We start from the raw sequence: 17,778 nt of genomic DNA on the forward strand, positions 1-17,778 counted from the left end.
AATCAGCTACTATAATACATGATACACGATGATTTTTATATAATCCCACAGTAACATAATAATAATAACAATAATAGTAATAATAATAATAATAATAATAATAGTAATAATAATAATGACATTATTTAAAGAAGCTCATTTGGTCAACTGATCAATCTTCCAATAGTCCTTCTACAATGACATTCGTGTATATATATATATATATATATATATATATATATATATATATATATATATATATATATATACACATATATATATACACACACAGATGATAAGGTTTCTTTGTACAACAAATGCTGTTAAAAACTATACAATGATCTACTACTGTTACAATAAAATATGTACAAGGCTTCTAGGATGAGTACATACAGGATTCATAAAAATAGTCATAGCAAACGTGTTATTATTACAGATGAATACTTGATAACAATGTTGTAAAGCATAGTAGTACTGAATTAAACAAAATCATACAATGTTGACTCGGAAGCTTTTTGAAAGTATGGCATGAGTCAGCTGACTTTATATAAGGCGTTATGAATTTCATAGCTTTTTTCTAGAAAAAGCAAACTCTTCTTATAAAAATCTAAGTTTTGTTTAGGTAAATATAGCTTGTTATTTTAGATTGACATTATAGTTCATACATATATGCATTTAAAAAAATTATAAGTTAAGATAATCAGAAGCCAATCCATATAAGGATTTATAAACTGAAACTGAGTACTTGGTTGAAATCGAAGCCAATTTAGGATTTTAAAGAGATTTGTTGATGTGTATATAAATCAGCATCAAGAATAACTCTAGCTGTTTTTATATATATAAATTTCAGTGATTTTTTGTACCAATATTACCCCAAAAGGAACAACAATATTTGAGGTGTAGCATGATATATGCATTGTAGAATATCTTTGTTCTTAAGGGAGATCAGATTTTATTCTGTTCAAAAGATAAAGCAGCGAGTGAATTTTTTAATCACCATATCAACTTGTATTTTCCAGCACAAGATATTGGCTATCATGATGCCAAGTAGTTTTTCATTTTTCGACTGTTGTATATTCATTCCTTGTATCACTACTTTGAAATCATATTCTCAGCTTTTACCCTTGCTGGACTACCTAGGATCATGGCTTTTTATCTGGCTGTACTTATCTTCATATCACTGTGTTCAAACCAGTTATTTATTTCCACAAATTTTTTAAAAAACTTTTGTGCTAATCTCATGGCCTTTTGATCCAATGTTATACAATGTTGTGTCATCTGTACACATGCCGGTGGTGGATAGCTCAATGTGATATGGTAAATCAGAAAGTGTAATGGTCCAAAAACTGATCCATGTGAAACACCTGACTTTATTAGTATCTTATCTGAAAGTTTATTTAAAATAGAAACCAGTTTCATGGATCAAACAATTACCTGATCTCCTGTCAGGAAACAAAAGGCAACTAAAAAATCTGCCAATTATAAACAAGGAAATACTGAGACAACCAGCTGTCCAGAATCAAAGGTGGAATGAATACTGTGTTGAAAGTTACGAATTTGTGTTACAGTAAGCCAAAACACAATTATCAATGATGATCAGTTAAATGAATATACTGTATGCGGGTTATGTGACTTTTATAACTAAAGATTTATGTAATTTCTTGTGATTTACTTCATGTTATTGGATCACTCATATCTCTGAAAAACGGTACTGTTTGATTATGTGGATCAAAATATATAGAATAGCAAGTGATATGTTTTTTAAAGGTGATTTGGAGGAATGAGATCTGGTAAAAACAATGAACAAAGCAAAAATCTATTACTTTCTGGAATAAACAAGGATATACGATATGCACTGGGCAAGTATAGGTCTGTACACTATATTATTGCCCAGTAAACTTGAAGCGCCTTGTGAATTACTTAAGTTTTTATTTACTTTTATTTTATTTCATGTTGGTAAAATTGGAAAATATGTATATGGAATATAATATAAAAACAATCATAGTAGTTTATAACAGTTTCTTCAATAAACAAGTGCTGGTCACTGCTGTGTGCAGTATAGGCTTACTTGTTATTGGTTTTTATCAAAGCCTTCCCAATATGCAGAGAGAAGTGTGGTTTGATTTTTTTCTGGTTGTATAACCCAATCATTAAACGCTGCAAAGGTAAATCAAGTCAATATTGAAAAATAAAAATAACAAAAGATACATCCATAGAGAAGAAAAACATTAAGGAACAAATTAACTATATTTAATTTACATTACTATTGCATTCTTCATTCATATATATATATAAAGGTTAAATTCATATGTGGAACATTTACAATTATGCCAAAAAGAAACATGTGCTAGTAATAAGTGATGCGACTATAATCATACATGTATATATACCATGCTGACAAATTAGCCTTAATTCCAAACTGGAATGTGACAAGAGATTACAAATATATTAAAATGAACAATTAACAGTGTGCAAATGCAATAATCATAAAGAACATTAATATTTCAATAATAGTCATCTCATATCCTAAAGCAGCTCTTACGTACAGCTGTACCTCAATTTCCCATCATATTCCTGTGCAATTTCTTTCTTTCAGCAAACCACTTCCATCATAAATTATTCAAAGAAATGATTACAATAATTGGCAGGAAAATCAGAAAACCATAACCCTCCACATCAAGACTTATTAATGTGATCTTTTGTGGTGGTTGGGATTAGAGAGTGGTTCAGTCTACTGGATTTTCCTCAGACGCTTCACCAAATATTCAGAGAAGTGCACTTTGACTTTTGACTTTAGCTAATTATGCAGCCTTATCATACATCAGGAGATAAAAGCAAATAAAAAAAAACTAATGATAAAACTTAAAAATATTTTCAACTCAGAAACAAAGGTAAATATGCAAGAAAATATATGTACAGTATTATGCACTATGCATTCAGTTGCAGGTAGACTGCAATATTCACTATATATATATATATATATATTAAAACAAATCCAACTACTTATTGACATATTCTTAAAAAGCACATTTTGCATAAGCTCCTTTTATTGTATACATACCCCTCATGTTGGAAAGTTTGTGTCATTTGGATGTTGAAATAATCAACACAACACAATGACACACTCTGCTGCTACAAAATGACAAAAAGTGTTGCATCCAACTCATGCAACAGGCTATTGACATCTGGTTCCAGACTGTGTTGCTACATAACAACACAATGTGTCACATCCAATGCATGTGACACGTTACTGACATCTGGTTCCAGACTGTACTTCTATCATTTATCCTTCGACTCTAAAATGTAAACCAAAGTCTGGTCCTGAACCTTGATTTGACTCACAAAATCTTGTTCACCAAAAACCAAAATGACTTTGAAACTTCGATTCACCAAAACCAAAAATTGATTTTAAAACTTCGAACTCAACTTTATCCACAGTATGAATATAGTCATGGTCACAGAAACATCTGCTCGTCAGTAGTGAAATTTAAATCATCATATTTAGATACACCATCTGACTATTCTGACAAATTATTCTGGATAATAAAAATGTGACGACATATTACAAAATATTACAACAATATACTAGTAGTATGTAAATGAAATGATAATGAATTGGATGAATTGTACAAAATCAGTAATAGTCACCACCCAGCTCTCATGTAAAACCTTCTTTCTGATTTCCCTTTGATGTTTATAGGAGCCTTTTCCACACCCTGATTTTTCAGTTATTATCAACTCCAATGTACCATATTTAATTGATCTGAATCATGTGCAATTTCTTTTTACTGAACCATTTTCTTTCTAACACACAAGTAATTCTTTGTGATTTTGCTATCTGAAAAAGTGTGTGAAATAAATATCACCAGCAACACTAGCGACTGACATAGGAAGGTTTGTTTTTAAAAGAAATTTAGTAAAATGAACTTCTGATCAAATTACATTAAGGATCGCTCTGTTATTCACAAATGTTGTAAGTTCAGGCTGTGTTGTTCATGATGAAGCAGCAAGCTTATGTTTATTAGCTTTTTCATGCTGTTTTAATGTCATGGGTGTATCCATGCCCAATTGCAAAATCACAACGACACAATTTGCAAAACACTAAGCGTGCTCCTTTACCAGATGGTGTAACAAATCTAAAATGACAACATAATTGTCCTTCCAGTTTCTGTTTTCTTTTCTTTGCTGTAGAAAATTTTGAATTTTCTTTAATTTTCAACATGACTAGAAGCTGAATATTATTAAGATGGGGTACAGTGACAGTGGCAACTGCTTTTCACAATCCAATGTAGTGAAAGACTGGCATGGTAACCTTGATTGCAGTGGCAACTGCTTTGCACAATCCAGTGTAGTGAAAGACTGGCATGGTAACCTTGATTGCAGTGGCAACTGATTTGCACAATCCAGTATGGTGAAAGACTGGCATGGTAACCTTGATTGCAGTGGCAACTTATTTGCACAATCCAATGTAGTGAAAGACTGGCATGGTAACCTTGATTTCAACCAATCGTATTTTAGACCTCTTTATATTTATATACATATGATAGATTCACTCTCAGAATTGAAGCAGGGGCCTATGAAATTTTTAATTTAATTTTTTTAAATTTAAAACCCACCCTCCAGATTTTTAACAAGAAAAGCATACACCCATCTTCAGATCCAAATAATGGGACAAATACTGGAAAAACAGGAAACCTGGCAGCTAGGAAAACAAAACAAAACAAAAAATACAAACCATATTTCACTATATACTGCATTAATATTTCCAAGATATCTCTCTCTCTCTCTCTCTACTTCATTTAAAAAATCTTATGTACCAGAAAGAAACAATATATTGTAATATATCACACACTCAGTCTATATAAAATGCAAAACAAACACAAAACAAACAATTACAAACTATATTTCACTGTATAATGCATTACTATTTCAAAGATCTCCATATATATATTTATATTGCCTGGGTTGGACTACATTTGTGGCATAATTAATATTATGGCCAAGCACGTATGAAATTGAGCAGGAGACATGATTTAAATAAGACATATTCTCACTTACGCCTCTCAGTTGAGGCGTAATTTTATATTTTCTCCATATATATATTTATATTGCCTGAGTCGGACTACATCTGTGGTATAATTAATATTATGGCCATGGGAATGGCTGTTAACCACATGTGAAATGTGCTTCTGCCTGTGTGGATATCATTATGCTGGAAAATGAGCCTTTATTTCAGATAAGAATGTGAGAAGAGACTAGAAAATATATGGTAAAAAATAACATCATGCAAATGCAATAATCATAAAGTACATGAATTACACAAATTTGAATACCGTAATAGTCATCTCACATCGTAAAGCCAGCTCTTATGTAGGGCTGCTTCCTGATATCCCATCCTGTAATGATTCCTGTGTAATTTACTCCCATTAACAAACCACATATGATATAGTACATTGGTTCCATTCCATTTCAAACCATTTCAAAGAAATGATTCAAATAATGGCAAGGAATGGAAACTCTAGAAAAAATTCTCCACTTGAGAATATTTCAAAAAGCTTCCCCAATGTGCTGACAGGAGCGTGGTTTGATTTTTGATAATTGTACAGCCTGATCATATATCAAGCACATCAAACCTTACAAAGATAAAGAAAATAAAACTAAACTTTATAGTTTACTAATAACAAAACTTAAACACAAATTTCAAAAATCAAAAACAAATGAAAATGTGAGGTAATAATAAAAATCACATTATTTACAGTATTACTGTACTATCCAGTCTCCTAAATATCCTAAGTCTTTAGTGAGCATTTCACCAGATACTTAGAAGGTTTTGTGTCACTCATTAGCATACCTTTCTCAAACAACAACACTGGTTGAAAGGAACAGTTCTGCAAATGAGTAGATGTATTACTCCCTCATTTTCTAAGGGGTCAATAACCCTTGTCAATGTTATACTTATAGATAGAATATTCTGCTGATAAAATAACTGTTAAGTATGAAAACACATATACTAAGCAATGCTTAATTTAAAAAAAGTCTGATATGCCAGTGGGAAAAAATATGTTGTAAAAACATGGAAAGAAATTTACCAAACACTTATTCTGCATACAACCCCCCTCCCCCACAACAAAAATCCGAGCAACATAAGCTTTCATTATACCTCTTAGCATATATCAGTCATCCATGTACAGTTGTCTCCCTTAGCTTGGTATTACTGGTCCATAAGGAGGTCATTAATAAAAACCAACAGATCCCTGACATCTCACCTCTGTCTGCGTAGGCTTGAGTCTTGGCTCAGGCAACATCCATGTAAGAAGGCTTTCCAGTAGGTTCTCGTGGGTCTGTGGTTCTTCCTGGTATGTTCCTCCACCAAATATACTGGCTGCCTATCATATACTGCAAAATGGTGTTAAACCCAGAAAACAACCACCAAATAATTTTTAAAAATTTTGAAATTTGTGATCGTATGCTTTACAGTAAAATAAATCAAGGATAATTTCAATGCATGAAGCAAATATACAGCAATATGACAAATAAAAGCAATAAATGTCTATTCCAACTCCACAGATTTGTCATCTCATAATGTGCCGGCTGATCGGTGTATATGCAGTTTATTAGGAGTAATAAGAATTAAAAAAACATAGACCCTAATCTGCTGGCACATTATGCGATTGCAGACCAGTATATATGTTATTTGTAGTTGGATTTCACTCATAATTGAGTATATTATATACAAATTGTTAATTTTTTTACAGTGATGATTTAATTTCAATTGTAATCTTAATTATCATTATGAATATAAAAATTACATGTACAGCTGAACTACAGTTGGATAAACTGGTCAACAGTGACAGCGATACATATACTTTCAAATCATTCCATTTACTATGAGCCTTGACTACTCAAAGGCAGCAGTATCTAAAAGTACAACAAAATGTCTATGAAGCTTATTACTTAATAAATGAAGGAGTTCTTTATCACTGTTGTGATAAACCCTAGTGCTTTTTGTGATGTTTTGGGGAATTGTGTTCAGCACTATTTAAACTCGACTAATCAGAAGCTGAACATTTATTTTGCTTTTCACAAACTTCTAAACCATCCCAACCTCATCCTTTTCACTAATCTTCCGTGTCCATGGTCTTCCTAATGATTTCCCAGGGTCTAGGAGACAGTGAAGTTCTCTTATCCTCTTCTTGCTTTATAATGCTTACTTGTGGTTTTGGATATAGGAATGGTTCTAATGGAACATCTGTAGGCGAGTCTGTTTTTCTGATATGTGGAGCACTGTCTGGTTTGTCTCTCTCAGATCTAAAAGGGTAAAAATGAGAACTGATAAACTGCACATGATACACTGCAAACCCAAGTTGCTTTTTATAAGAGTGTCCCATTATAAGAGGTTGTTTATCTCTCTCTCTTTATATGTATGTATGTATGTATGTATTTATATATTTATATATAACTTCATTATACCATAGATTCAGACATAACAAGGTCATGTAACGGCTCCATAGATTTCTTTTGAGTTTCATTATCATGATTGCGATGCCTGCCCCGAATCATCAGTAATAATGAAAAGCAGAAATAGTCACCTAAAACCTGAAGCAAGAAATCTACTGCCAATGAGCGAAGTATCCTTTTGTTTCTTCTGATAAATACATGTACTGACACAAGAATTAAGTGGTTTCTGTCTAGTTATTAATCTATGTTAAGCTGCACAGTCGACTCCTTTGGAACATGTTAGATTAACATATGCCTGAAACAATCAGGTAATTGTAGATGCAACAAACCTTTTCAATAATTATAATTTCTACACACCAATCCATCTGTACATGGAGATGCAACGTAACAGGTGTTACTATCAATTCTACCACAATTCATGTAATGTTTGAAATTTTTCATGCACAGATTTCATCAGCAAAACTCATAATTATCATAATTATTTTTGTGTATTAAAACTTAACAACTTGTCAAATGCAGTGCACACATGTATAAATTCAAGTTGTACATTGCAGATGCATGATGCATTTAGTTTTAGTGCAGTTTTGTTGGATGCATGTGAATTCCATATCCAACAATCCTGAAGATGTGAATTCCATGTAGACAAACTAATAAGAAGGTTGGGACCTTTATTTTTTTGTGCAGTTTCACTTCCCAAAATTTGCAATTATTTTTGTGTACATTATTTTTCAAACAACCACCTCTGAGCATAAATATAAAAATTATGATAAAATATTGCAAACCCAGTCCTCTAAACTATATCAAGTTTGAAAATTACATGTAAATCTGGGACATAGAGGAAAAGGGTTTAGAATCATCTTACCATAAAATTAAAGCTGTTCCATAACTAAATTTCAAAGGAAGAAAGTTGAAGCCCACACCCCATTTTGTGCTTAAAAGACCTAAAAATTAGGGGAAAAAAATATATATCCGATACTTATGGGATTTTATTCTGGCAGAGATAGACATGCCTTTAGCAAAAAAGTTTAGACCGGATCGCTGGTGCAACTTTTATACTTGACACACCACAAGCACAAGCCAATCAGAAAGTGGCTTACAATACATGATGGAGCTACAAACTGAAATAAGTAAAACTGCCATCATGAAGAAGACAACCAAAGATCAAAATCTAAGTAAGTGGTTTTGAATGATGCCTTTCATAAAGAAATTCATACAGATGAATGCATACAAAAATAAGTCAAAATTTAAAGTTATAGCAAATGGTTTGCAAAGTGAGTCAAGCACAGGCTGAGTAACCAAGGTTTAAAGATTGGTTTGAAAATGGAGTCAAACACAGTCAATAACCAAGGTTTAAAGATTGTTTGCAAATGGAGTCAAGCTCACACTGAGTAATCAAGGTTTAGCAAGCAATGTGCAAAGGGAATCAAATTCACACTTAGTAACCATGGTGCATGTCACTTTATTGCTGGGTTATTCCCACTACGTACCAAAATAAATATTCAAACAAAATTCTGTGAAATATTAAATTAAGGATTTAATTTTACCGGCCTTAAATAAAACAACTACCTTATAAACTCATATACAAGTCATATGTAATTGCAAACTGCACAGACCCAGATCTACTGTTGCATAATCAGATAGCAGATTTGGGTCAGTTCATATAGTTTGTTAGGCATGATAAGTCAAACAAAACACACAGACCCAGATCTTCCAGTGCATGATCAGATAACAGATTTGGGTCCATATAGTTTGCTAGGTATGAAAAGTCAAACAAAACACACAGACCCAGATCTTCCAGTGCATGATACTATGATTTCATATGTGACTTTCTTTCCTTTGCCTATGGATGCCATCTGTCAAAATGTTTACCTGTCTGTCTTTTGCTAATAGTGTCATATCAAATAATGATTACTAAATTCAAGGCATATTGCTATTTTAAAGCTTCAATATAACATGATTAATCTAGCATTAATTTAAAACTGTAGCAATTAATGCCATATATACTCACTTATAAGACAAGTCCAACTGCAAACTGCATAGATCCAGACCTGCTATCATATAAAGTGCCAGTGGATCTGGGTCTGTGCAGTTTCTTAGGAGTAATCTTCAAAACAAACAACACAGACTCTGATCTGGAGGAGCATTATACTATGGCAGATCAGGATCTTTGTTGTTTTCAGTTTGACTTCTAAGCATGTATATAGAGTAGCTCCTATTGTAAGTGACAGAATTTCATCAAAAAACTGAGCAATGTATTACACATTTTCAAACCAAAGTCTACATATTTAAGAAAACAACAGTGCCAGATCACCTTTAAAGCTGAATATACAACAAAACTGATAGACTACCTTGCCTGATCAAGTCTTTCCTCAAATTCATCAACAATGCCATGTCTCTGATATACCGTCTGGCTGTCAGATTCACCAAATCGACGTTGAGAGGATTGTGGAGGAGAGTCAGTCAAAGGTAGATGCAAAGGACTGGAGCTGATAGTGATGTCATCGCAACTGTTTATCAAGGCAGAAATATTCTTACGGGGTTTAGGACTGTAATGTGGATCTGAGAGACCACTGACTGTGTGTGTCTCTATGGGTGATGAACTCCTGCGGATACTTGACGCTGATGGAGTAGAGTGATCCTGTGAAGGTGAAGGCTGAATTCTGGTTACCCGAAATGGTCTGGAATTTTCGCTTGGTTTGCCTATGGTTGCCTCCTCTATGGGAAACTCTTTAAGCTTTTCAGGGCTGTAAAGTGAATCAAACATAGTCAAGACACTGTCCTTCTCTACTGATGATGAACGCGTGTGGATCTTTGATTTCAGTTCAATAGATTGATCCAGTAATGATAAAGAATGAATTTGTTCTACCATAGAAGGTGTGGTATTTTTGCTTGGTCTGACCAAGGTTGTCTCCTTTATGGATAGTTCTTCCAGCTTTTTGTAGCAGATAAGATATTCTGGATAGCATTGCTTCAAATCAAAGGCAACAAATATGGAAGGGTTGTCCACACTGTCGACGCATGAGTCAAACAGCTGGTGTGCTGTAGCTCCTGGTTTTTCAGGGGGCCGTGTATAGGTGGAAGAACCAACAGTATATTCCCCTACCAAGACCTTAGCCAAGAACATGTACCTATCAGCTGTAATACTGGAATTATTTGTGTAGCAGTGACTGTACTTGGCATCTCGAGCAAAATAAGCGCCTTTCCCATATCTTGTACCATGTTTGCCGCAAACACGGAAGTCAAAACAGTTGGTGCAGATTCCGTGCACAGTGTCCATGGAGCTCATGCCATGGAAGAGATTCTTTTCATCTACTTCCCTGGTTTGACCTGCTCTCTCCAAGCTGATCTTCATGCTCTTTTTCTGCCTGCAATACAATGACAAAATACCAAACATTTATTTCCTTGTATGCCTGAAACACAATGACAAAATATCAATGTTTGCTGCCTTGTCAGCAGTGACAAAATAGCCAACAATTAAAAAGTTCTAAAACAGAATAGTAGAGTTATTTTGAAATTAATTTCTTACCAATTCTTATATTTAACACATATATATCAGTTAATATTAAACATACTAGAAGCTATAAAGAATTCCAATAAAATTTGCAACAATTACAACAGTCTAGTTATAGAAACACAAAAAGAGCCACAATTTTCTTAAGTTATCTCCCTTGAACATCTTTCTGATATGATGGATTAAGAAAATGGTTTTGAAACCAGAAGACTTAAGTTGTGCTGATGTGATGTAGGTAACATGGATATCAAAACAATCAAGCAATGACCAATCAGAGGCCTATTCAGCAAGTCCGTTTACCACACAGTCATAAAATGTTAACCATGATCTTGTCTTTAACAAAGGTCACTCAGTGGGACTGATTTTCTACTGATCAGAAAGGGTTTCCAGAAACCCATGACAAATTTACTTGTTTTACCCCTTTATTATTTTTAACTACCAGATATTTAAGCCATCTCTTGAGAAACTCCAACATATCAAAATCGGAAACAAAAACTGTATCCTTACATGTTCAAGTTGATCTGTTCTGAAGATACCTCAAAGTGTTGTACAAAATATTTTGTTATAGTTTTTGACCTTCATCATGTTATAAATAGATCAAAGATCAATGAACTTGTCTCAGATAATGTAAAGATTTGCAAACATGCTTAGTTTAGTTAAATCTGTAATTCATATTGTTTTTCTTAAAAGCATAATCATTAAAAATATTCTTCGCTGGGTTCAATGAAAGTCCATTAATATCTTCAGATTTGTCTTCGCATGCTCACATTTACTAACAAGCCTGTAAAGCTTAAAGTCCAAGTCAATACCATTCCCCTTCAATTTTAGAGTGCTGACTGTCACATTATTCATTGGAATGCAACCAAAGACAATGTCTGGTCAAAATTAACTTGCTTGAGTTACTGTGTTCATTAGATCAACGAGTTATAAACACGTAAGCATCGATAAATTGGTCAATCATGTCTGGTTTCAAAATTCTTTTACAAAGTAAAGATATGCTGCTGTTCACATCTGCACTACTGCATTTTAAACTGATTCAATTTTCAAATATTTCTGTCAATGCCACATTTTGATACAAAAGGAGTGGTAATAAGATTTACATCAGGACCTTTATGGTGCCATTTTGGAGGTCAGATGAGGTGCCATTTTGGGGGTCAGATGAGCACCATTTACATTCAGAACCAGGGCATAATGCTGCACTATTTAAGTTAAGACCATAATACTGGTATATCATCCATTTAAGTTAAGACCATAATACTGGTATATCATCCATTTAAGTAAGACCATAATGCTGGTATATCATCCATTTAAATTAAGACCATAATGCTGGCATATCATCCATTTAAGTAAGACCATAATGCTAGTATATTACCCATTTAAGTAAGACCATAATACTGGTATATCATCCATTTAAGTTAAGACCATAATGCTGATAAATTATCCATTGAAGTAAGACTATAATGCTGGTATATCATCCATTGAAGTAAGACCATAATGCTGGTATATCATCCATTTAAGTAAGACCATAATGCTGGTATATCATCCATTTAAGTAAGACCATAATGCTAGTATATTACCCATTTAAGTAAGACCATAATACTGGTATATCATCCATTTAAGTTAAGACCATAATGCTGATAAATTATCCATTTAAGTAAGACTATAATGCTGGTATATCATCCATTGAAGTAAGACTATAGTACTGGTATATCATCCATTAAAGTAAGACCATAATGCTGGTATATCATCCATTTAAGTAAGACCATAATGCTGATAATCATCCATTTAAGTTAAGACCATAATACTGGTATATCATACATTTAAGTTAAGACCATAATGCTGGTATATCATCCATTTAAGTAAGACCATAATGCTGATAAATTATCCATTTATGTAAGACCATAATGCTGATATATCATCCATTTAAGTAAGACCATAATGCTGGTATATCATCCATTTAAGTAAGACCATAATGCTGGTATATCATCCATTTAAGTTAAGACCATAATGCTGATAAATTATCCATTGAAGTAAGACTATAATGCTGGTATATCATCCATTGAAGTAAGACCATAATGCTGATAATCATTCATTTAAGTTAAGACCATAATGCTGGTATATCATCCATTTAAGTAAGACCATAATGATGATAATCATTCATTTAAGTTAATAATAATAATAATAATAATAATAATAATAATGCTTTATTTAGAGAGGGTGACTCATTAGTCAAGGACTATTCTCCCTTGAGGTCCTCTTAAGGAGAGTATAACAATGCACATTATATGAAGATGGCAATAATTACTGTTTATTTTAACATGTTTAGTATTAAAATACTAAATTCCATTATCTCTTAGAAACACATACTATGCATATGACCACTGCATATACTATGCATATGACCATTGCATATACTATGCATATGACCACTGCATATACTATGCATATGACCATTGCATATAATATGCATATGACCATTACACTGCATATACTATGCATATGACCATAATGCTAATATATCATCCATTTAAGTAAGACCATAAAGATTTTCAGGATGGCTGTCATGGTAGTCATTTTTGAGGTTGGATCATTTTAATCTAGGAACAACTAAATTGGTTCTGAAATATGGCTTCCAGAGTGCTAGAAATGTTCAACCAATCACATGGTAGATTATCTGATTATTATGCATGCATCCGAAGCATGACTCATCTGTCCAAGATTTATATGACATAAGCATATATTCCAAGCTGGATGATAATTCTGATTCAAAATTTGGCTCCTAGGATGGTAATAAGGTCAGCTAATCAGATGCAAAATCAATTCCTTAGCATGCGTGTATCTAAGCGATTATCAAACTCATCTGAGATGTTGTGTGAGTGTGTGTGTGTGAATTAGGTTTTTAATGTAGCTATAACAATTTTACAGTCATATCGCTACATTGATGTCTGCAGACTGTGACAGTTAGATAGTGATGTCAAGAACTGGGGCATCATGCCACAGACATGTAGCATGATGTCCCACCAAGTCTCATTATGCTGACACCAGCCGACCAGTATACACTATGGATACACCGGGTCTGGATTCCATAAGCTCACTTGCTTTTCCAGATTTGAGAGGTAGAAATAAGAGGTAAAATTCCCATCAGTATTTCATACAAATAATACTAACCCATCATAGGCCATCCACAACTCCCTGTTCTGCACTCTATAGATATAGCTGATGTCAATCTCACTGGGATTAAGAGTGGACAGGAAGGAGCATTCCACTTTTTTAAATTCAGCAGAGGTTTGTTTCAGCTCCACCAGTTCAAAGGCATGTGCTAGATCCCATGGAACCCAGCCAACTGGTAATGGTACTTTAACCCCAGTAGGGACAACAATCTTCTCAGGACTGTGAAAATGATCATGATAAATTGTGTAAAGATTTTGAATTTTATGAAAATATGTGTAAAACTAGTAATCCTTACAAACATAGTACATGTATATCCTATTTTAAATTATTTTTCTAACCAATTTCTAACCCATTTTTCCATCAAATTTCCAAACCATTATGCATTATGTCCAAATATATTCCAGGCTCCCATGATGGGCGAATATCCCAAATCTTTACTTGACTATTCTATTTCCCATTCTGATTCCTATTCTATCGTTCTTAGACTTACTCCAGGCCCTGTCCCAGGGATGGAGAGTCCAAGACAAATGAATACACCTGTGAAATAGCCCAAGTCCTATTTTAAATACAACAGTATAGCTGATGCTGCATGATCATGTTTAGGAACTTGCACAAACACACAAGAATAATGATCAAAAAGTTTTAAAAATGGGTTTGGACAATGTAACTAATCAACTGCACAAATTTCATAATGAGCAGATCTATGTACAAGAGAGTGAAGTACATTGCATATTCTAATGACCATTTGTTGCATATACTATGCATGTGACCATTGCATATACTATGCATATGACCATTGCATATAATATGCATATGACCATTGCATATACTATGCATGTGACCATTGCATATACTATGCATATGACAACTGCATATACTATGCACATGACCACTGCATATACTATGCATATGACCATTGCATATACGATGCATATGACCATTGCATATAATATGCATATGACAACTGCATATACTATGCACATGACCACTGCATATACTATGCATATGACCATTGCATATACAATGCATATGACCATTGCATATAATATGCATATGACCACTGCATATACTATGCATATGACCATTGCATATAATATGCATATGACCATTACACTGTATATACTATTGACTAGTAACAATACTACATGGTTAATTCCCAAACATATCCAGCAATATTACTCTATTTTCAGGCACTGATGCTGTGATTCCCAAAACCTGATGTAGTAACAATACTACAGATCTATTCTGCTAACCCCCACCAATCTAGTAAAATTATCCTATTTCAAGGCACTGATTTGTGATCTCCAAAACCTGATGTAGTAACAATACTACATAGCTATCCCCCAAACCCATGTACATGTAATAACAATTCACCCTAATTCCAGGTACCGATACTGTGATCTCCAAAAGCTGATATAGTAACAATACTACATAGCTATCCTGAATGTTCCCTTTAATTTTTAGGGAGCTGTGTGTACAGAAAAGTTCTCATGTGCAACATTTCAGAAGCAGTGTGAGCACTCCACAGTCAACCAGAAATTGGGCAGTGCTGAACGCTGCCCGTACGAAATTTTCCACATGGAATGGATATGGAATCCATACGTACTTTTACAGAAATATCCATATGGACATTTCTATTCTATAGTTAAAGCACTCTTATGGATTTCAGTGTATCCATATGGAAATGTTATGGACTCCGTACGTACTCTGTATGGAAAATCTCATGGAATATGCTAATTAGTCCATGAGATCTGTAGGTTGTCCATATGGAATTTGTTAAAATTCCATATGGAATTTGTTAATAATCCATATGGAATTTGTTAACAATCCATATGGAATTTGGCAATACTCCATATGGAATTTGTGAATAGTCCATATGGAGTTGGCAAATATACTATATGGAATTTGTAAATGGTCCATATGGAATTTGTAAATAGTTCATATGGAATTTGGTAATAGTTCATCCCGTACAAAAATTTCCAGGCATAATTAAGGCGGATTTCAGACGGGTTTTTAAGCGCTTTCTGTCTAAACCATAAAAAATCTGCTTCAGATTTCTATTAAACTGCCTAATGATTCTTAGGCATTATTAGGAATCAATGATGAATATTACCATAATTTTTAAAATGGATATAAATTTTATTTTGACAGACATCAAAATAAGATTTAAGTTTTTCTTGTCCTCATTTTCTTTCTCGTATACAAAGCCTAATCCATGATGGCATCACTTTTTCATTTCACTGAAAGGTCTAGTGAGATTTCACAAATATTTTACTAAAACTTTTGTGAGATTTCACTACAATTTTGATCATTATATAGTATTTTACTTAAGTTTCAGAAGTTTCTCATACATTTCAGAAGGTTTCAGATTAATAATGAATATGACTTAAACAGGACTTTATTAACCAAGGTGATATTAAGTTTGCATGATTTTTTTTTTACAGATGTTGTAATTATATGACATCCAAGGCAAGAGATATGGGAGTTAATAAATAATAATAAAATTAGTAATAATAATGACTTTATTTAGAGAAGGTAACTTAATTACAGAACTAATCTACCTTGAGACCTTCTATCTGTTATGTACAATATTTATAGTATATACAACATGATGTGAAGAATCTGGCTTGACACTAAATAAGTGATTTTAAAAATCAAAGTATCAAGCCTTGAATATATGCACAGGCATCTGTGAACACATAAACATATATAAAATATTAATCTGCACTGAAAAATTCAACTGTGAAAATAATGCACAATTACAGAAAAGCATCCATTTGTGACATGAAAAGAAATGCTAAAAGACTGCCATGTCACTTGTACTGCAACTTGATTTTTGATTAATGTACAAACTATGATGCTGTTGTGGTCTCTTGAATTAGTCCTTGTTCAATAAGCTGCCGTGACAAACGTTTATCATGACAGAAGTACTCGTATTTTACACTGAATTCCAACACACCTAGAATATTTAGATAATATACACAATAATGCCTCACGATATTGAACGATGATTCTACGTGTGGGCCAAGAAAATTCCGCAAAGATATGACCATCTTTGATAGACATGGGTATTTCGCAAGAATTCCCACCAGTGATCCATACGTTGTCCTCCTTAAATTCATCCTGGAAGTTAATCAGTTTTGAGTTATATAACTTCGAAATCATCCTGGTTCAATTCCTTGTCCTATTTAGCACGTTAGCCGCTACTGTAGAGCTGTTTATGGCACAAAACGCAAAATGCTTGTCCTGGCGTTCAGTTTTCATACACACTGACCAATTACGCTCCCATCGACTCTGATTCAAGCTATTCTCTTTGCTGCACATTTTTCAAATGGTTATTCAAACTCGTATCCCGCTCGAATCACCATGTTTAGCATTCCCGTCAGTTTCCGTTACGCAACGATTGATTGGACAAGTACAAAATTTTGACCAATCAGAAAGCTCTTTACAATGGTCATCCTTTAAATAATAAACGGAACAAATACTTATTAGAAAGCACGTTGCGGAATGGGACTGGATAAAGCATTATTTTATTAAAAAAGTTTCGGAGACGATATTAAAAAAAGGGTCCATATCGAGGAAAATCAGATTCAGGTCAGGAGAAAAGCGAAATTCTGATTCAAAACAGAAAACAAGAAAACTTGTTTGAGGGCAATTAA

General features: G+C 33.4%; 1 protein-coding gene across 1 annotated transcript in view; it reads right to left on the reverse strand.

The window, feature by feature from the left end:
• Window positions 1–272: 272 nt before the first annotated feature.
• Window positions 273–17,778, reverse strand: part of LOC149781227 (uncharacterized) — a 74,273-nt gene continuing 56,767 nt past the window's right edge. Inside the window, exons 9-11 of the mRNA XM_089935310.1 lie at window positions 14,117–14,338; window positions 9,786–10,802; window positions 273–7,287 (exon numbers count right to left, since the gene is read on the reverse strand). Coding sequence (XP_089791436.1) covers window positions 7,098–7,287; window positions 9,786–10,802; window positions 14,117–14,338 — 1,429 coding nt within the window. The 3' untranslated portion in view covers window positions 273–7,097. The remainder of the gene's footprint in view (window positions 7,288–9,785; window positions 10,803–14,116; window positions 14,339–17,778) is intronic.

The sequence above is a fragment of the Sinohyriopsis cumingii genome, chromosome 15, assembly GCF_028554795.1.
Source record: "Sinohyriopsis cumingii isolate HCF-2022 chromosome 15, ASM2855479v2, whole genome shotgun sequence".
NCBI classification, from domain to species: Eukaryota; Metazoa; Mollusca; class Bivalvia; order Unionida; family Unionidae; genus Sinohyriopsis; species Sinohyriopsis cumingii.